The following is a 22,196-nucleotide window of genomic DNA, read 5'->3' as shown; positions in this document are numbered from 1 at the left end:
GGAGTATAGATGTTTCTTCGACATGTTGATTTAATTTTCTTTGTATATATGCCCGGTACTGGGACTGCTGAACCACATGGCGGTGCTATTTGTTTGTTCCCTGATAATGATAACTAGCATCTATTGAACGTTTAAAACAGGCTATGCTGCTGCTGCTGCTAACTCTTCAGTCGTGTACGACTCTGTGCAACCCCATAGATGGCAGCCCACCAGGCTCCCCCGTCCCTGGGATTCTCCAGGCAAGAACACTGGAGTGGGTTGCCATGTCCTTCTCCAATGCATGAAAGTGAAAAGTGAAAGTGAAGTCGCTCAGTTGTGTCTGACTCTTCGCGACCCCATGGACTGCAGCCTACCAGGCTCCTCCGTCCATGGGATTTTCCAGGCAAGAGTACTGGAGTGGGGTGCCATTGCCTTCTCCGAAAATAGGCTCTACCTGTCTCTAAATGTTCTTTGTTAACTCATGTCGTTCTTATCAATAGTCTAAATTAGGTGTTAGTTTTATCATCAGGTTGTTGTTATTCAATCAGTAAGTTGTGTCTGACTCTTTCAGACCCCATGGACTGAAGCATGCCAGGCTGCTCTGTCCTTCACTATCTTCAGGAGTTTGCTTGAACTCATGTCCATTGGGTCGATGATGCCATCCAACCATCTCATCCTCTGTTGTGCCCATCTCCTCTTGCCCTCAAGCTTTCCCAGTTTCCGCATCTTTTCCAGCAAGTTGACTCTTTGCATCAGGTGGCCAAAGTATTGGAGCTTCAGTCCTTCCAAAGGACATTAAGGAATAGGGAGGTTAAGGATCTTGCTGAAGCTTGCTCAACTAAGAATGTCAAGCTTGTTTTCTCTTCCAGGCAATTTGGTTCCAGAATGTGTATCTTAATACATTAACTGCCTCTATTCATTCTTATGTATGTAGATTTGTTTATCTTTTGGGGGCACTGCATATTATTCTATCTTTTACACATATTTATCATTTTATATTTCTTTTCCCATAGTGATACACTGTCCAGGCTTTACCAATCAATGAATGGTACGAATAGCCTGTTATGGCACCTGTGCTACAGTATGATTATTAGGTAGATAGTAAGATAGTATTAATATAATTTACCAAAAAGAAAACCATCAACAACACTAAAAACAATAACATTAACAAAATAAGGAGAAATATACCAAAACAATAATAGCTGAGAGCCTTTGAACTCTAAGGATATTTTGTCCTTCCAACTGCTTTTTACTTTTGCTTTCCATTTCTATACCTCTACATTTATAATTGTACTGTTGACAACTCTCAGATTTTGAGTCTCATATATGGAATCAATGCTAGAACAAAATTTTTAGGTCTGCTGTCTGTATATTATGTCCCTGGAGTTCTGCTTAATCCAGGTGTGAGTTGGTTTCACCTGATTATTTCCAACAGCTCCAAGACAAAAATTCATACCTTAAAATACCTTAGTTGGTACTATCTCAATTCTCTTAAATGATAAGACTTGAGGATTTTATCTCATTTCTTTTTCTGAATCATCTTTTGGGACACTGGAAGTTTGAATACAGACATGTTAACTCCAGATGGCATACTCAGCACATTCTTGGACCAGAGTTACACTCTGAAATATACACAGTTTACATGATGATGATTGTGAGGAAAGGAAAGTGATGGTCTCAGTCCTGTGCAACTCTTTGCAATCCCATGGACTATACGGTCCATGCAGTTCTCCAGTCTAGAATACTGGATTGGGTAGTCTTCCCTTCTCCAGGAGATCTTCTCAACCCAGGGATCAAACCCAGGCCTCCTGCATTGCGGGCATATTATTTACCAGCTGAGCATCAATTGAAGCCCAAGAATACTGCAGTGGGTAGCCTATCTCTTCTCCAGTGGATATTCTGGACCCAGGAATCAAACTGGTGTCTCCAGCATTGCAGGCAGAGTCTTTACCAAGAGAACTATCAGGGAAACCCTGATAATTGTAAAGATATCCCTATAAAGCTAGGATGGTTGTATAGAGCATGAAGTAGAACAAAAGAAGCTGTCTTCAGTGCTTCCTGAATTATATCTCCATATTTTGAATTTACTACCATCTGTTGAACTTTGTAAAGGTACAGAGTTTCATAATGGAGAGACACTGAAGCAGTAGATTATAGAAGTCCCTATAAGTCATTTCAAAACAGCTGGGACTTTAATAAAGGAGTAGGATGGGGAACAGAAGGAGGAACATGATTGGTTAAAACTGGGGATGATAATGTGCTTCTCTGTGAGATGATGGATGTTCACTTAACTTATGGTGATAATCATTTCATGATGTATGTAAGTCAAATCATTATGTTTTATATGTTAAATGTATATAGTGCTGTATTTCAATTATATCTCACTAAAAGTGAAGGGAAAAATAGCCTATACAATTTATACTTTCTCTCACAGTGAAGGAGAAATAGATTTCTCACAAACTTTTGCAGTAAATTTGTAGTCTTGCTTCCCCAAGTTAATTTTTTTTCCAAATTTATTTCTTTATTTGTGGAAGTATAGTTGATTTGCAGTGTTGTGTTAGTTTCAGATGTGTAACAGGGTGATTCAGTTATGCATACCTATTTCAAATGCTTTTCCATTATGGGCTATTATTACAAGATACGGAATTTAATTCCCTGTGCTAAGCAGTGGGTCCTTGTGATTTATCTATTTTATTTGTACTAATGTGTTAACCCCAAGCTCCTAATTTATCCCTTACCCCCTTAAGTTTTTAATGGACTATATCAAGTTGTATAGTCCCATATTCCCTTGGGATTTATCCCAACTGGGAATGTGAGGCAGAGAATACCACAATAAAGAAATTTAATTAGCAGAAATTGTATAGCAGAATATAGTCTGCTTGTTACTCAAATACTTCGAGTTTCCAATATGAAGCAAAGGGTAATCATGGCTTATAGTTGTCATGCTGGATGGGCATTGCAGTAACAGATGCTGCAAGGTTATTAGGGAGGAACTTTTTCCAATAATGATGATAATACTTGACCTATATTAAGAACGTGATTGCCTGACAGGTCCTGTGCTTGTTCTTACTCTCAATGTGTTTTTCTTTAAAATCTTATAACGTCACTTCAGTCTCTAGTGGCCTTCAAGCTCTGTTTGTTCAATATTCTAGATATTTCTAGTATAATTGGCATGGGATTATTAGTTGTCATGTACTGAAAGATGATCATTATCTGTTCTGTTTGTTTGATCAACAGACAAAAATTCACATGCACACTTTCCTCATTCCCCTATGAAATAGAAGTCTGGGTCTTGATGTGAAAGTAGCTTTCTTGCAAAGACTTGAGATGTTGGATCTTCTCCTATATATGACTTCTTAAGTTGGGACTGTCTTCCTACTACCCATCTCCATTTCATACACCGAAGATGATACCATAACTTCTTTGTAATGAAAAAGAATAGTAGTCGATGCTGTTTGTTAAGTTGCTTCAGTTGTGTCTGACTCTTTGCAACCCTATGGACCATAGCCTGCCAGGCTTCTCTGTCCATGGGGATTCTCCAGGCAAAAATACTGAAGTGGGCTGCCATGCCCTCCTCCAGGGGACCTTCCCCACCCAGGAATCAAACATGCACCTCTTACATCTGCATTGGCCGGAAGGTTCCTTACCACCAGTGCCACCTGGAAATAGTAGTGCTGCTGAGTCGCTTCAGTCGTGTCCAACTCTGTGCAACCCCATAGATGGCAGCCCATCAGGCTACCCTGTCCTGGGATTCTCCAGACAAGAACACTGGAGTGGCTTGCCATTTCCTTCTCCAATGCATGAAAGTGAAAAGTAAAAGTGAAGTCGCACAGTCCTATCTGACTCTTAGCGACCCCACGGACTGCAGCCTACCAGGCTCCTCTGTCCATGGGATTTTCCAGGCAAGAGTACTGGAGTGGGGTGCCATTGCCTTCTCCGGGAAATAGTAGTAGCCATGGTTAATTCCTCATTCCAGACTCTCTCATGCACAAAGCAATTCTTTGAAGTCGGTAATAATTACCTCCATCTGGCAGATGTGTAAGTTGAGGCTTGAAGGGGTTCAATGACAGCTGCAAATTATCACCACTAGTAGTAAGTGTCCTGGTTGACTTTGAAATTAGCTATTTCCCAGATAATAGCCCATACTATTATCCACCATGGCACTGTTCCTATCTTATAGAACCTGAGTGTTCACTGTGTGGTCCACACTGTTTCGAGCACTCAATTAATCCTCATAATAATCTTATGCAGTGGGTACTATTACTATTCCCATTTTATAAATCTGATGTTGCAAACATTGTTGTGAAGATCTAGATGATAAATATTTTTAGCTTTGTGGGTCATACTGTCTCCATCACAGCTAGGCACCTCTGTTGTTTCAGTGGAAAAGTCACTGTACACAGCACTTAAATGACTGTGTCTCTATTCCAACAAAATTACTTTAAAAAGAGTCAATTTGAATTTGACCTGCAAGTCACAATTGTCCAATCTTTGTTTCAGATGATATAAGTGAACCTGAGGACTTCACTGGTGGTCCAGTGGTTAAGAATCCATCTTGCAGTGCAGGGGATGTGAGTTCAGTCTCTGCGGGGAACTAGGATACCACATGCTGCAGGGCAAATGGGTCCATGAGCTACAACTGCTGAGTCCGCAGACCACAACTGGAAAATCCATGCACTTCAACAAAGTTCCCTCAGGCTGCAACTAAGACCTGACCCCACCAAATAAATAAATAAGTATAATGTTTAAAAATATTCCCAAAAAACTGAAGCTGAGAAAATTTAGCCACCCAGTGGCTCAGTGGTAAAGATTCTGTCTGCAGTGCAGAAGATGTGGATTTGATCCCTGTGTCAGGAAGATCCTCTGGAGGAGGGCACAGCAACCCACTCCAGTATTCTTGCCTGGAAAACCCCACGCACAGAGGAGCCTGGCAGGCTACAGTCCGTGGGGTCACAAAAGAGTTGGACACAACTTAGTGACTAAAAAACAACAGAAGATTTAGATAGCTCCTGTTAAAATGGGGGATAGGCCTAGGAAGGCATGATACCAAGGTCAAACCGTCATCCGTGTGTTAACTCTTTTTCTTACCATAGTCTTCATTCCTCTCTCTAATAGGTTGAATTTTGTCCACCAAAATATGTTAAATACATTAAAGTCCTAGCCTCTAGTACCTGTGAACATGACCTTATTTGCGACCAACGTGTTTGCAGATGTAATTAAGACAAGGAAATTAAGATGAGATCATCCTGGATTTAGGGTGTACTCTAAATCCAATGACTGGCATCCTTCTAAGAGGAAGGAGAGGGAGGTTTGAGACACAGGCACTCGGGGAAGACGACCTTGTGAAGAGAAGACAGCAACTGAAGGTGTGTTCCCACAAGCCAAGGAATGCCTGGAGTCATCAGGAGCTGGAAGGGCAAGGAAGGGGGTTTTCTCCCACAGACTTTGCAGGCAGCACAGCCCTACCAATACCTTAATTTCAGACTCCCAGCCTCTAGAACTATGAGAGGATATTTTCTGCTTTTTTAAGCCACCAAGTTTGTGACTATTGATTATGACAACCCCAGGAATTGAATAAACTCTTTTCTGTCACTTTTTGTTCTCTCTTCTGAAAGACACTTCTGGTCACTCTTGAGACTTCTTCTTGATGTAAAAGGCCCTCTCTCTTTGTGATTTGGAATCATCCGCAGTTCCTTGACATGATTACTATAGCTAGAAGATTATTGACTATTTCAGTTTTCTTATAGGAAAAGTAATCAAACATCTCACCCTTTCTTTGCATCTTCTTCTGTTCATTTAGCAGTTATATCATGAAATATCAGTAAATAAAATCATCAGATATCTATTTGTCTATAGAAGACAAGAGAAACATAAATGTAAATCTCTGGACTGGCTGATCCACAATCCATTAGGAAACAAATTTATTGGTGAGTGAAACAAATTCACCATTATCAGCATGCAGTATAAATCAAGGCTAGGAGTCCTATTTAATTTTACACCTTGGTGATATTTTAAAGGTTTTTTACAGTAACTTGCAAAGAGTTAATGTGCTATGAATTCATTCCAGTACATTGATTTCTGCATTAGCTCAGTGAAAGATGCAGTTCTTTGGCAAAAGCAAACTTTTGGAGGTAAATTTGATTGGTCGTGTAATCCATAATTTAGAATTTTTAATAACTTATTTCATTGTTCATGGATAAAAATCACTGTCTGGATGACCCAACATTCCAGTGAATAAAAAAATAATTGATGTTTCATTCTGAAGTTTATTCTATGCACACCTCAGCACAGAATGAGCTTTATTCTGTGCCCCAGGGCTTGCAGGAAGTTGGCTCTGAATGAGGATGTTGTCATCTGCCTCTTTCTAGGTATTCATTCTATAGTAGGTATTTTTGATGTCTCTTGTTGCCACCTTTAGGAATTATGTTTAAATGCTGGTGCTCGTAAGATGCAGGGTACTGATGGCCATAGAACTCAATCCACTCAGTGAAGCTTAAACTTCAGGACCTCTCTCTTGCATGCACCTTTTCCAAAGTGGAGCTTTCTAGGTAGACTCCTCCCGTATTCTTTCATGTGATCAGATATGGAATGGGTTAAAAGAGATTGAAGACCTGGAGTCCAGTTAAGGAGCCATTATAATAGTCCAGGTGAGAGATAACGAGCATCTGGCCTTGGCTGGTGGCAGCAGACTTGGAAAGATAGAGATGGACTCAAAACACAATTGATTTACTGATCCAGTAAAAAATTGCTCATTTTGTCAATGTTATCTTAGCCTTTAATTTATATGGAAATGATCTGGAATGAGAAATGGCACCCAAATTTGAAAATTATTACCCTATAATTTTTCTGCTTAAGCATCTTTACAGAATTATGTTCTCTATCAATCACTAGCACAGAAACAAGATAAGGAAAAAACATTTTTACCTTACTATATAGCTTTTAGTAATGGTAAAATATTAATATGCTGCTTGTATTATATGTTATTTTTCCACTAACTCCTGCTTATTATATTTTTGACCTTACAGTATTAAAGAGAATTTAAAAAAGGACATGCATTCTTACATTTTTATTTTCACAAGAGAAAATTGAATGATTGAGATTTAATATTTTATTCCAGATCACATAAGGTCAGACCTTGATTTATAATCCATATCACTAGTCCTTTTTTAAAATAATAAATTATACATTTTCCTGAAATACATATCTATAGGCTCAACTTTTGCAAAGTCACATTCTTATTGGATTGTGCTGCCATTCAGACTGTGCTAACTACTGATACAAGTTAATCTTACTTTCCTAGGACATTATGTATAGATGCTCAAACTACTCTAAATATTTTTATGACCAATATAGATAGCATATTAAAAAGCAGGAACATTACTTGCCAACGAAGGTCCGTCTAGTCAAGGCTATGGTTTTTCCAGTGGTCATGTATGGATGTGAGAGTTGGACTGTGAAGAAAGCTGAGCACCAAAGAATTGATGCTTTTGAACTGTGGTGTTGAAGAAGACTGTTGAGAGTCCCTTGGACTGCAAGGAGGTCCAACCAGTCCATCCTAAAGGAGATCAGTCCTGGGTGTTCATTGGAAGGACTGATGTTGAAGCTGAAACTCCAATACTTTGGCCACCTCATGAGAAGAGTTGACTCATTGGAAAAGACCCTGATGCTGGGAGGGATTGGGGGCAGAAGGAGAAGGGGACGACAGAGGATGAGATGGCTGGATGGCATCATTGACTCGATGGACGTGAGTCTGAGTGAACTCTGGGAGTTGGTGATGGACAGGGAGGCCTGGCATGCTACGATTCATGGTGTTGCAAAGAGTCGGACATGACTGAGCAACTGAATTGAACTGAACTGAGTGCTCTTTACTCCATCTTCTGAAGATATATTTTTCTTATGCCACTATTGATACGTTAGGATAAGATAGGTTATAGTATGGTAACAAATGAAACCAACAGTTTCAAAATCCCAGAGATTGAAAGCCATTAAAATCATTCAGTATCCATGTCCATTGCGCATTGGCTGGTGTTTTTGGACCCTCTGGTATATAGAAAGAAAGAGGGGGACAAATTACAGTCCAACTCTCTTTTATTAAAAATAATTCATTACTTAATTAATTTACTTGGTTGCTCCTGGTCTTAGTCGCAGCATGTGGAATCTAGTTCCCAGACCAGGGATTGAACCTAGGTCCCCTGCATTGGGAGTGTGGAGTCTTAGCCACAGGACCACTAGGGAAATCCATACACTTGAGCTCCTAAAGCTGCCACCTGGAACCGACACACTTCACTTCTACTTACACTTCACTGGATAAAGCAAGAAGATCACATCTCAATTCTAGAGGCAGGGAAGTGTAATCATGCCATGTGTCCAGAAGCAAAACCAAAAATACTTGGAGAATAGCACTGATGACATGACGAGAACAACAGTGTCTCAGATGTGCTCTGAGATCAGCTCTCAGAACTTTGAAAGAAAATGTAAATTACTGATTGGTGTAATTTAAGTCAAGATTTTCTCAGGGCAAGGAGATGTCATGAGAGGACTTTATACAGGCTCTTGCAGCCACAGTCCTACAAATTACCCAGTAATATTGTCTTGTCTGCAATCTTCAGCTTTGCAGTATTTCAAATGCCAAGTTTATTATGTGGTTAAAGCATTCAGTCACTTTAATTCTAACAGCATTTATTTGCAGTAATGATAAAAACTGCTTTGGTACATACAGTCCTAATTGAATGGTTCAAATGGTTCTGTGTCTAGTGTTTCATTTGTCCTAACATCCTTAATACCTTCTAAGAGCAAAATATCTCTTCTGTCTGCCTAAAGGAGCCAGATACGAGGCTATTAATGCTGAAACTCTGTCTATATGAACACCTGCAGATACCATCTATATTAAATTGCCTGGGTAATTCAATTTAGAAAATCAGTTCTTTATATGATTTGGTTGATTGATTAAATTGACACTGATACATTTACGTTGAGTAAGTGAACCAGGTTGAGCAATTACTCAAAAACCTGTGCTTCCTAAAAAAATGTGCCAATCTTTTATTTTCATGTGATGGACAGTTGAAGCCAGAATCAATTTGTTACCTCAGATTGTTGTATGATTTATATATATTATTTGTATCATATAATTAAAGTCATTGATTATATACTATGTGGTTTTTTTTCTTATTTATAAGACTGCTTTCTAGCAAAATGTGAATTTCTTTAGGGCCAGGGTTGATTTTCTGATTTGTCACTCTAGAACCAAAGAGAACATTCTGAGGTCATAATAATGATTTTTCCTTACCTGATTGTGAGCTGTGTATCTCCATCAAGCCTGGATTCCAGTTCCCTTTCTAATTCTGACCAGTCTATAAGTTGAAACTTTTGACCTTAATGACTTTCAATAGCTTTTCATCTGAAAGTTCACCAATAAATTATATTTTTAATTAAGAAAACTAGTTGACACTTAGATGATTTTCTTTCTGGTAGATGTAATAAAATTTAATACATAATGCTATGAAATATTTGAGTTTTAGGGAATCCATAAAACTTTTTCCTTAATGTGATTATTAGAACTTTGTATGATTTCTTATTTAGCTCTATTCAGGTATCTGATGAGTTTGTGGATCCAAATAAGCTACTTTGTTATTTGCAGTACCATAACCATATTTTATAATGGTTAATATTAGAGAGTCTGTGCTGATGGGTTTTCATATATGCAGTAAAGATATTCTTCTATCAGTAGGGAGTATATTTTCAAAACTGTTCTTTTTATTGTTGCTATTGTTATTCAGTCGCTCAGTTGTGTTTGACTCTTTGCAACCCCATGGACTGCAGCACACCATGTTCCTCTGTCCTTCACTATATCCCGGAGTTTGCTCAGACTCATATCCATTGAGTCGGTGATGCCATCCAACCATCTCATCCTCTATCATCACCTTCTCCTCCTGCCCTCAATCTTTCCCAGCATCAGGATCGTTTCCAATGAGTCAGCTCTTTCCATCAAGTGACTCTTCACATCAGGTGGCTCTTCGCATCAGCTCTAAAGTATTGGAGCTTCAGCATCAATCCTTCCAGTGAATATCCAGGGTTATTTACTTTAGGATTGACTGGTTTGATCTCCTTGCTGTCCAAGGGACTCTCAAGAGTCTTCTCCAGCACCACAGTTCAAAACCATCAATTCTTCCATGCCATAAATCAAAAATTTAAAGGAAGAAACAATGGTTCTTTAGGTGCTTTCCACCTCTTCCCTTCTCAGGCCTCCAGATGCCTAAACAAGGTTGGGCCCATTTTTGAAAGACTGCATCTTTGAAAGAATGTAACTGCTGTTCATGAGCAGTATTCTCAGTTCAAAATATAAATGCACACCAGCAAGCTGGCACTTCAGTTAGTAGTGTGGCACACTACTTAGCCACATGCTAATGGACTGAGATTTTAAACAGATGTTTTGTCAGTGTTTCCCTTGAGAACAATGGCAAAGTATTGATCTAATTTCTCAAATTCTTTCCTGTGATAATATTAAAACATCTGCCCCCATGCTTTCCCCACCTTTCCTGAAGAATATCTAAACCATTCTGACTTAAGTCATCACATACTTTTAAGTACAGTATATTTTACTAAATAAATGATAGGACTAAAATGTATAAATAAATCTTTAAATATGGACAAATGAAGACATGATATCATTCAAACTCACAAAGTTCTCCCAGATTTTCACTTTGAACTGGGGAAGAGATGAACAGCATTTTATTTTTGGGGAGTGTGTTTTTATTCTTTTAGCAGTGTTAGTCAATAGAACATTCAGTGTCTAGGAAGATGTTTTCTATTACTTTACACAGTGGGAAAATATAAGTAAATTAATCTAGGTTATTTCCTCAGGCTTAATATCATCAATATTTCCTTCTTTCACATCTTCCAAAACAAGATTTTCAGGGGGCAGTGAGAGGTGTGAAGGGGAAGTGTTAGTACTTGAATGCTAAAAGAAAAATATCTACACCACATAATATCCTGAGAAGTGGTCTTATTAATGAGGCCATCATACTTAGAGAGCAGTGTTTTTACCTACATCTATTGAACTAACCTAAAGAGCAATAGGCTGCCGTCTATGGGGTCGCACAGAGTCAGACACAACTAAAGGGACTTAGCAGCAGCAGCAGCAGCAGCAAAGAGCAATATATAGGGGTTAGTAATATAGATTGAAACAAGATTCCTGGGCTTCAGCCCTATTGGGGTTAAGTTATTAAATTTCTCCAGCTATAGCATACAGATTCTATTAATAGATGTTATTCAGCTCATCTTTATCTGTACTATCAATAGATACTTTTTGAATACCTACTATGTACAATGTCTTATAAAATCACTGTTATTGCATTCTCTACTGATAATTTTGTAATAACTACTTCATAATCAATTTCATATGCATACAGATAACTAAAATAGAACATGAAGGCATCCACAGGTCAAGTAAAATGTTGGTCCAAGCAACACATTCTGCTTATAAATTATAGTGTAAAATATTTTTGGTAGAAAAAGTACTTCTTTCATAGCAATTGGATTTAGATTTATGAATGTTGCCAAGGCAGCTAGTCTGTAGTATGTTTTATGGAAATGAACTTTTAAAACATTATTGAAGTTTCCATAGTCAGAAATTGGAATTCTCTTATGGTAGGTTAACTTGTAGGTAGTCACATTTGATCATATTCTACTACCAACAGTTGTAGGTATTATGTAGATATAACTAATCCTTTCAGTTATAAGATAGGTATAAAACTATGCAGTTATTAATGGTTCTCAGTATGGTCTTCCTTTGGGGTATACTCTAGCATGCCAGTAACTTTTTTGAAAAATAAATGTCACCACTGCTCAAATCTGTTGAATTTCAGAATTATATTTTACTCATTGACTTTATGACCTTGACTTTCATAGAGATTCTCTGGTTTCATGTCTTATCACGGGGAAAAAAAAGAAAAACATATCACTAAGAGGCCCTGTAATTAAAAATCCTTCAATATGCAAATATAGATATTTATATTGTCTCCTTGATTTAAAAGAGCATCTAATTCAAAATCTACTTTAAAATAGAATCTAAGTAGACACACAGGGATTAACAAGTTATTTATATGAAGTCTCCTAAAATTTCATATTTGAAGCATTTACACCATGAAAATTAATTGAGTAAAAAAATTAATTTCACTCAATTACTAATCCGCTTTTTTCATTCAGTAGCAAATGGAATCATTTTGTGACTCAGTTTCTTTATAAAACCAAGTAATGCCTGTGGCCTCTAGTTAATCCTATAGTGAGCATTTTTTATATACCTGCTGCTGCTGCTGCTAAGTCGCTTCAGTCATGTCCAACTCTGTGCGACCCCAAAGATGTCAGCCCACCAGGCTCCCCTGTCCCTGGGATTCTCCAGGCAAGAACACTGGATTGGATTGCCATTTCCTTCTCCAATGCATAAAAGTGAAAAGTGAAAGTGAAGTCGCTCAGTCGTGTCCAGCTCTTCGTGACCCCATGGACTGCAGCCTACCAGGCTGCTCCGTCCATGGGATTTTGCAGGCAAGAGTACTGGAGTGGGGTGCCATAGCCTTCTCCGTTTTATACACCTAGAACTAAATCAATAATCAAAATTCCTTAGTAATGACTGTACAATTATAACTATGATAAACAATAGAGAATGTTAACAATCCCAAATAGAATTTGTTTTCAACCTCGGAGGGATCCCTCTTGATGACTTAGGTGTTTAAAGTGTGTTCTTTCTTATCAGTGAGTGTTATTTGGGGAATGTACAATCATTCTAGTATTAATGTATGAGAAATATAACTCTAAAATTAGAGAGTGTAGAGAGATAGCAAGTGGTGAAAAGATGGCTTATATAAGAAAATGCATATCTTTTCCATTGTGATATGAAGATAGAAGAAAAATATGGAAGTTCATACAAATATAGTCATAGGAAATTAAAAGAGTTCGTATTCACTCCTATTTCTTCTGAAAAAGAACAGACCTTAAAAGTTTGAAGATAGGAGAGGAGGTTTGGTAAACCTGTCATGTGGAATTCTTCTGAGAAGAAAACTCAGAAGACTCACCAAGCAGTGTGTGGCATTAGGACTGCCTTAATCTCCACTTGGTTTCCAGTATTAAGCACAGGGTAGGAGTGTAGTTGGACAAATTTAAATCTGAAGTTTTGCCAGACTGGGCATGGCAGAGGAGTGATGGGGCCAGATGGTCAACCATACGTCAAGAGAGTAGTTGAAGAGTGTGTGTGTGTGTGTGTGTGTGTGTGTGTTAGTCGCTAAGTTGTGTCTGATTCCTTGCAAACCCCATGGACTATAGCATCCGAGCCACTAGGGAAATAATGAGAGCTAAACTGGTTAGAGGAAGAGCAGAGTGTTTTCATGAGGAAAGGCATAAATATTATTGGAGAAGATGAAGTAGTCTATGTGGAAAGATTTCAAGATATAGGAGAGGGAAGGGCAGGAGGAAAACAAGTCAGGGAGGTTGTTCTGAGACTAGATTACACATTAGAATTCTCTGGGGATTTTTGAAAACCAGCACTGCCTAGGTCCCATCCTCTGAGATTTGGTTGAATTAGTCTCTAGTATAAACTGGCCAGTGGGAACGTATTTTGTGGCCAAAGTTGAAAATCTTTGTGTAGAGCCACTTATGAAGAATCATAGTTTTTGCAAAGTGGTTGTCACTTTATTTTCAAGACAATAGAGAATCAGCAAAGGTTATAAAAGGACTAGTGTAAATTATTATGTATTTTAGAAAAGTAACTTTTTCCTCAGAGTGACTGACCAGTACCAAAGAGAATGATTAGGAGAAAAGGAGACTCGTGGGGAGAATATTTCAGTATTCTGGGTCAGAAAGAGTTGAACCAGGGATGAACCAGAAGAATTATAGAGTAGGGGACACTGTTGTGATGCTTCAACATAAGAACTAATTACTATATGTGTAAAATGATGAAGGCTGGTCTAAGGTAACTGAAATATTTTTTTTTTTATTTTGGATAATCTGCTAGCTTTCAATTGCTGCATAACAAATTAACATAGACATAGCACTTCAAAACATGTATTATCTCACAGTTTCCATGGGTCAGGAGTACAACCATGGCCTCTCTAAATTCTTTGCTGAAGGGTCTCACCAGACTGTAATCAAGTTGTGAGTCAAGATTTAAGACTCTGCCCAGTGTGATTGAGGGAAACTCCTCTTCCAAGCTCCCTTGTAATTGCTGGCAGAATCATCTTCATGTATTAAAACCCGCAGAGCTGAGACCCCTGTTTTCTTGCTTGCTGAGAGCCAGGGGCTGTCCTCAGGCCCTAGAAGCTGGCTGTGGTCCCCTGCCCTGTGGCCACACTGTAGGCATTTTATAGCACAGCTATTTGCTTCTTTAAGACCAGTAGGAGAATTTTGTTCTACACACACACACAGACAAAAAGCCCAATCACTCTTTTAAAGATTTTCACCTGATTAATTCAGGACCCCTCAGAATAATCTTCCTTTGGATTAATTCAAAATTTGGCATATTAATATCTGTGCATTCCCTTCCCTTTTGCCACGTACCATAATCTAATCACAGGTCTTGCCCAGATTCAAAGGGAAGAGATTATACAGGTATATACACCAGTATGGGCTTCCCTGGGGGCTCAGATGGTAAAGTGTCTGCCTGCAATACGGGAGACCTGGGTTCGATCCCTGGGTTGGGAAGATCCCCTGGAGAAGGAAATGGCAACCCACTCCAGTACTCTTGCCTGGAAAATTCCATGGTCTGAGGAGCCTCATAGGCTACAGTCCATGGGATCACAGAGTCAGACAGGACTGAGCAACTTCATACACCAGTACATAGAAATCAGATATGCTGCAGTTAATTAAGATAAGGAATATAAGAAAATTAGAATGTTCTAGGAGAAAATTGGTGACCTCAGCTTTAGACATGTTAAATTTGAGGGGAATCGGGCATCTGATTAGAGTGTATCAGTAGGTGGCATAGAATTTATTGGAGAGATGGAAATTGGGAATACATATCTGGTGACCAAAATCACTGCAGATGGTGACTGCAGCCATGAAATTAAAAGACGCCTACTCCTTGGAAGAAAAGTTATGACCAACCTAGATAGCATATTCAAAAGCAGAGACATTACTTTGTCAACAAAGGTCCATCTAGTCAAGGCTATGGTTTTTCCAGTGGTCATTTATGGATGTAAGAGTTAGACTGTGAAGAAAGCTGAGCACCAAAGAATTGATGCTTTTGAGCTGTGGTGTTGGAGAAGACTCTTGAGAGTCCCTTGGACTGCAAGGAGATCCAACCAGTCCATTCTGAAGGAGATCAGCTCTGGATGTTCTTTGGAAGGAATGATGCTAAGGCTGAAACTCCAGTACTTTGGCCACCTCATGCTAAGAGTTGACTCACTGGAAAAGACTCTGATGCTGGGAGGGATGGGGGGCAAGAGGAGAAGGGGACGACAGAGGATGAGATGGCTGGATGGCATCACTGCCTTGATGGACGTGAGTCTGAGTGAACTCCGGGAGTTGGTGATGGACAGGGAGGCCTGGCATGCTGTGATTCATGGGGTCGCAAAGAGTCGGACACAATTGAGCGACTGAACTGAACGGAATGATCTGTAGAGGTGATGGTTAATCAGAGAAAAATTGTAGCAAGAAGTGGGTTGAGGACAGAATAAGAGCTAGGAAAGCTAGAACATATGCAACTGTATTTCAACCTTCACCTCTTGATTCCAGTCCAGTATCTCATGTACAGCCTTTCACGATTCCTTTTTTTTTCTTTCAGTAGTATCCTGCTCTTCCTAATCCGTGGTTCAGTCTTTGCCCTCCTCCTTCATTCAAGTCACACTACACAGCAGTGAGAATCAAGATCTTTCTTTGTGAAAGCTTTGCAGATCGAAGGCACTGAGATTGACTATATTATGCTCTCTGTTCCCAGAAAAGGGAATGTAGATCCATTTCAGGGGGAGATAGTGCCATCATTAACCCTGAGCTGCTTCATTTCTTCTTATTAGAAAGGAAGACTTTGCACTTTTCCCTTCTTCCTTCCTCAATCCCAGATTTGCCTATGAAGTAAGCAGATGGCACAAATTTGGAATGGAGAAGTAACCATATGTATCTCTCTTGGAAATCTTTTGTCTGTTTATTGAAACCCCTGCAGCAATATTGTTAGGTAATCTGATCTCTAATAAAGGAAACAAAGTAAATTTGATCAGTACATTTTGATCAGACTTTCTTCACTTCTTTTATATCTTTTCCAGGCTATATTCAAGAAGAATGTGTCATTCCTTGCCCATTTGATTGCAAGTTAAGCGACTGGTCAAGTTGGGGGTCTTGCAGTTCATCCTGTGGGATTGGAGTGAGAATTAGATCGAAATGGCTGAAAGAAAAACCATACAATGGAGGTCGCCCATGTCCCAAATTGGATCTCAAGAATCAGGTAAAGTACATGAAATAACAAATACAGAGCAGAAAAAGTATCTCCTTTATTATTTCCTGTTGAAATTGAAGTCATTATCTTGTTATAAGTAGCTCATAAAAAGTTATTAGACGTTCAGAAGAGTAGATAAGAGGGTAGAAATTAATATAATAGAATTAGTAATAGAAGCTTTGTCCACTCCTAGGCAATGCTGAGAACGACTTGGTAATATTAGCTATAATGCTGTTTACAAAAATTAAATCCAGTTGGTTTTTAAATTATCTTGAAATGTTATTTGATTAATTATATTATAAAAGGTTTGTGTGTGTGTGTGTGTGTGTGTATGTAATAATGTTGGAAGAATATCAATTACTTTATGGCTATAGATATAATTAGCGGTCTTATCTGCATACTCCAAAACTGGTGTTCTGTTTTTCCTTTACCTAACTCTTCATCGTAATTTTCTTTGTTCCTAATCTTGTCAGTGTTTTCACAGCTCTTTCTGTCTCTTCTGAGCTATTTTTCTACCTTTTCCTCCTAGATCAAAGCTGTTTTCATAAATGGAGCCTAAAGCATACACTGTCATGCAGATATCAAATAAAATTGCCATCTTAAGCAAAGTTGATTAGAATATTTCATTTAACTTTACCCATATAACAGAAACTAAGATTTAATGAAGAATTATGATACAGAACTCAAATTTCTCCCATTGTTGCATACTGTTATTATACATGGACTGATATATATACATTTTAATTAATTGTTTAGGTGAAGTACAAGATGACAGTTGTTAATAAGTTCTTTATTCTTAAGTGACATGCGTCTTAAACATGGGCCTGCAGATCCTTTATGACTCTGAAACTTTTAGCAGAATAGCTTACACAGGCCTCTATTACTAAGTCTATTTATTTCTTCCCTCTAATCCCCATTTTGATCAGACTTTCTATAGAGATTGTTTAATGGAGGGGAAATCCAATGTCTAGTTAATTAATATAAATAACATATCTAGTACTACTTCTATTTAGATATCATTTGTCATTTTAAGACTGACATCTCTAGCTGTTTTTGTAAGTTTTGATAAAAGATACATAACTTGCTGAAAATGAAAAATTATTATAATGGCAAAAAATGTTTGTGTTCTAAGACAGGGCAAAGTATTAGGCTAGTCTTGTTTTTTTTTTAAGTTATGTAGAGTAAAATGATGATCCTGGTTGCTTCCTTCGAAGCAAATATAAAGCATATTGGGGAAAAAACAATTCAGAGGATTGCAAAATCCACACAGATTTTGTCAAAAAAAAAGAAAAAACTTCTCAAGTGCAACAGTTTAGGGAAGGGAAGGTTGGGATATGATTAATGAGAACAGGAGGGAAACAACCCAAGTAGGGGGAGTTTGAGGAGAGAAACCTCCTCAGTATGAAGAAAGGTATGACCCAAGTTGATGATCAGAAAGAGGACTTTGAAATGAATCCTCTGTCTGAAGACTAGTTTACCCTCCCTAGGGGATTTTCCAGACATTTAAAGAAGGAAATAACTGCTAGGCATTTGTAATTATAAATAATGTGTGATAATTCTTTTGTCTCCTCAAAACCATAAAAGAAAACAAAGCCTTTATAAAACTAGTGTTAAACACTAGTTTTAATACGCTACTTTTATGAACTAGAAAATTATCCAGGGAGTAAAAGGACTTCATTTGAGCGCAGATCCCAAAACTGTATTCTTACTGTGTGTATGCAAATGTATCAAAAACTGTCTATCAAATTTGAGACTATGGATAAGATAAAGTACTTGTATGCCTATTAGGACTTAAAGGAAACTTGTTCTAAACACTTAGTTCAGTTCAGTTCAGTCGCTCAGTCATGTTCAACTCTTTGTGACCCCATGAATTGCAGCACGCCAGGCCACCCTCTCCATCAACAACTCCCAGAGTCTACCCAAACCCATGTCCATTGATTCGGTGATGCCATCCAGCCATCTCATCCTTTGTCGTCCCCTTCTCCTCCTGCCCCCAATCTCTCCCAGCATCAGGGTCTTTTCCAATGAGTCAACTCTTCACATGAGGTGGCCAAAGTACTGGAGTTTCAGCTTCAACATCAGTCCTTCCAAAAAAATCCCAGGACTGACCTCCTTTAGGATAGACTGGTTGGATCTCCTTGCAGTCCAAGAGACTCTCAAGATCTTCTCCAACACCATAGTTCAAAGGCATCAGTTCTTTGGCACTCAGCTTTCTTCTCCATCCAACTCTCACATCCATGCATGACCACTGGAAAAACCATAGCCTTGATTAGACGGATCTTTGTTGGCAAAGTAATGTCTCTGCTTTTCAATATGCTATCTAGGTTGGTCATAACTTTCCTTCCAAGGAGTAAGCGTCTTTTAATTTCATGGCTGCAATCACCATCTGCAGTGATTTAGAAGCCCCCAAAAATAAAGTCTGACACTGTTTCCACTGTTTCCCCATCTATTTGCCATGAAGTGATGGGACTGGATGCCATGATCTTCGTTTTCTGAATGTTGAGCTTTAAGCCAACTTTTTCATTCTCCTCTTTCATTCTCACCAAGAGGTTTTTTAGTTCCTCTTCACTTTCTGCCATAAGGGTGGTGTCATTTGCATATCTGAGGTTATTGATATTTTCCCGGCAATCTTGATTCCAGCTTGTGCTTCTTCCAGCCCAGCATTTCTCATGATGTATTCTGCATAGAAGTTAAATAAGCAGGGTGACAATATACAGCCTTGACATACTACTTTTCCTATTTGGAACCAGTCTGTTGTTCCATGTCCACTTCTAGCTGTTGCTTCCTGACCTGTATATGGGTTTCTCAAGAGACAGGTCAGATGGTCTGGTATTCCCATCTCTTTCATAATTGTCCACAGTTTATTGTGATCCACACAGTCAAAGACTTTGGCATAGTCAATAAAGCAGAAACAGATGTTTTTCTGGAACTCTCTTGCTTTTTTGATGATCCAGCGGATGTTGGCAATTGGATCTCTGGTTCCTCTGCCTTTTCTAAATCCACCTAGAACATCTGGAAGTTCACTGTTCAAGTATTGCTAAAGCCTGACTTGGAACATTTTGAGCATTACTTTGCTAAAGTGTGAGATGAGTGCAATTTTGAGGTAGTTTGAGAATTCTTTGGCATTGCCTTTCTTTGGGATTGGAATGAAAACTGACTTTTTCCAGTCCTGTGGCCACTGCTGAGTTTTCCAAATTTGCTGGCATATTGAGTGCAGCACTTTCACAGCATCATCTTTCAGGATTTGAAAGAGCTCAACTGGAATTCCATTACCTCCACTAGCTTTGTTCATAGTGATGCTTTCTAAGGCCCATTTGACCTCACATTCCAGGATGTCTGGCTCTAGGTGAGTAACTGATGTTAAAACTTGTGCCCTTAAATAGTACACACTAGAAATTAATCCTATGTTCAAGAATCTTAGATAAATTCCATATGTGAAAGCTAAGCAAGGATAGGTTTGTGTGCAGGAGCTGTTTCTAGCTTTTGCATTTGGGAAGGAAATGGGTAGCATTCCAAAGACATTGGTTGTGATGCTCAGAATTGAATCCTGAGATTTAGTTATCAGAAATCAAATTTAACATGGCATGTATTCTGATGCAAAGAGGTTTCAGGTATTTATAATATATGTGGTTTAAACTTGAAAAACTTCACCCTAATCCATACTTGATATTTTAACATAATTGATCAAGATAGTAAATAATAAGCCCTCCTTCTGACTTGTAAGTCTATGAATGGCAAGGAAAAATGCTACTGTAAAAAATACTAAACATAAAGGAAATTGTCACTAGAGGCCTTTCTTTTCTAAAGCATGCTGCTGCTGCTGCTGCTAAGTCACTTCAGTCGTGTCCGACTTTGTGCGACCCCATAGACAGCAGCCCATCAGGCTCTCCTGTCCCTGGGATTCTCCAGGCAAGAACACTGCCATTTCCTTCTTCAATGCATGAAAGTGAAAAGTGAACGTGAAGTCTCTCAGTCATGTCTGACTCTTAGTGACCCCATGGACTGCAGCCCACCAGGCTCCTCCGTCCATTGGATTTTCCAGGCAAGAGTACCAGAGTGGGGTGCCATTGCCTTCTCTGTTTCTAAAGCATACTTTTACTTAAAGTGTATTTGTGGAAAGCTGTCTATAGATTTCATTATATTTTTGCTCTTATGTATTGCAGACCCCCCCTTTGTGTGTGTGTATGTGTGTGTGTGTGTGTGTGTGTGTTATTTGTTGAAATTTGTTGAAGTTATCCACATTTTCTTAATTCATCTGAAAATAAATTGTCTGTAATTTTCATTATTTACGAAATATTCCCCAGCTTATATTATTTATGGCAGTTCTTCTATAGAAGAGCTTGCTATTTGTTTCTCTATGCTGGAAATTAGATCCAGTAGAGGTATACTGAGGCTGTTTTGTAAAGTTCAATTTTACTACTGGCCTTAGGTTATTGGTCTTCTTTCCAATTGGTTTTTAGGTCTCAATTTATTGTCCTATTTTTGGAACCAGAGTAATACTCTCTCATGTATTCACCCATTAGAAAGAGCTTAAAAAATATAACCAAATTATAGAAGTGAGAAAAGTTCATATCTTTGGTACCTGTGCATAAAGAAGATTCAGTATATGACAGATTGAACCTAACATACCATTTGAAAAATATTGGATTTTCTTACGTGTGTGTATTATATATACTTATTGTACACACATATATGTATACATACATATATATGTATATTATGTGCAAGCTGTGTAAATGTTAGTATACGTGCATGCACTTAGTCACTTTCCTCCTTTGTTCCGTTTTAGAATGTGGGGTCTTTCCGAGGGCAAGGGCTGTCTTTTTGCTTTTGTAACTCATTCCAGCCCCTGGTACACCATCCAGTGAATTGCCAGATTACATTCATTGAATGCTTTATTTGAAAAGAAGCTTTCTCTCTGGATGAGTGGGTGGCTAGCTCTATAGAAAGAATAAAATATGTATTAGAACTCTGGTCCCTTAAGCTGTGATTTGTCATTCGAATTCTCAAAAAACTTGAGCTCTTCAGGAAGAAATAAGAACTCCAAATTGTCCTAAGGATTCGTTAACAATTTGCCTGAAAAATCCTGTGTTTGTATCTCCATTGAAATTTAACTCAGTGATATAAATGAAAGAGTTGATATTATGTACACAAGCTCATAAACTGCTCTGAGTCAGTTTGTGAAATTGATATTTATAATCTCTCATAAAAAGGCCTCCCTTTTAAACTAAAACTTATCAATATGATAGCTCTTTCTCCAGAAGCACCAAAGTGACAGCAATCCTTTGATGGCTTTCTGCTAAGTGTATTTGTGATGCTAAATAGCTCCAGCATGCAGCTTACCCAAAGCTTTCATATAGCTAGAAAACTTCTAAATAGTTTATTGAATTATCAGGTCAGTTGCCTGATGTCCTTGCCTCTACTGTGCAAAATCAAATAGATAATATATTTTAATTTTTTACAATCTATAATGTAGTGAGTGGATTTAAGTGCACTTGTACTATATCTTTTTGCTGTATTTTTTATTTTGTAATTCTGCTTAATAGAAGATTAAATATGAGGACATTAAAGTTCCATTGGATTGACATTTCCCTTTATGAGTTCTTTACGCAATTGAAAGCAAGGGAGGGGCAGGAAATTCCATGTTGTTTATATGTTGCAAATCTGTGTGTTCAGTGCCCATGAGCAGAAATCTTACATTGGGATTCATTATCTATACTTTAAAAAAAAATCTACCCTATCTATTTAAACACATTTTTGAAAGAGTTTTGATTATGTTTGCACCTGAATGAGAAGATATAAA

At 38.3% G+C, this 22,196-nt stretch overlaps 1 protein-coding gene across 1 annotated transcript in view; it reads left to right on the top strand.

The window, feature by feature from the left end:
• Positions 1-22,196, top strand: part of THSD7B (thrombospondin type 1 domain containing 7B) — a 1,243,680-nt gene that overhangs the window by 967,403 nt on the left and 254,081 nt on the right. The window contains exon 17 of the mRNA XM_055572703.1: positions 16,224-16,402. Coding sequence (XP_055428678.1) covers positions 16,224-16,402 — 179 coding nt within the window. The remainder of the gene's footprint in view (positions 1-16,223; positions 16,403-22,196) is intronic.

This window comes from Bubalus kerabau, chromosome 3 (assembly GCF_029407905.1).
Source record: "Bubalus kerabau isolate K-KA32 ecotype Philippines breed swamp buffalo chromosome 3, PCC_UOA_SB_1v2, whole genome shotgun sequence".
NCBI classification, from domain to species: domain Eukaryota; kingdom Metazoa; phylum Chordata; class Mammalia; order Artiodactyla; family Bovidae; genus Bubalus; species Bubalus kerabau.
The sequence above is the reverse complement of the archived record's forward strand: the minus strand, read 5'-3'. Positions and strand labels throughout refer to the sequence as shown.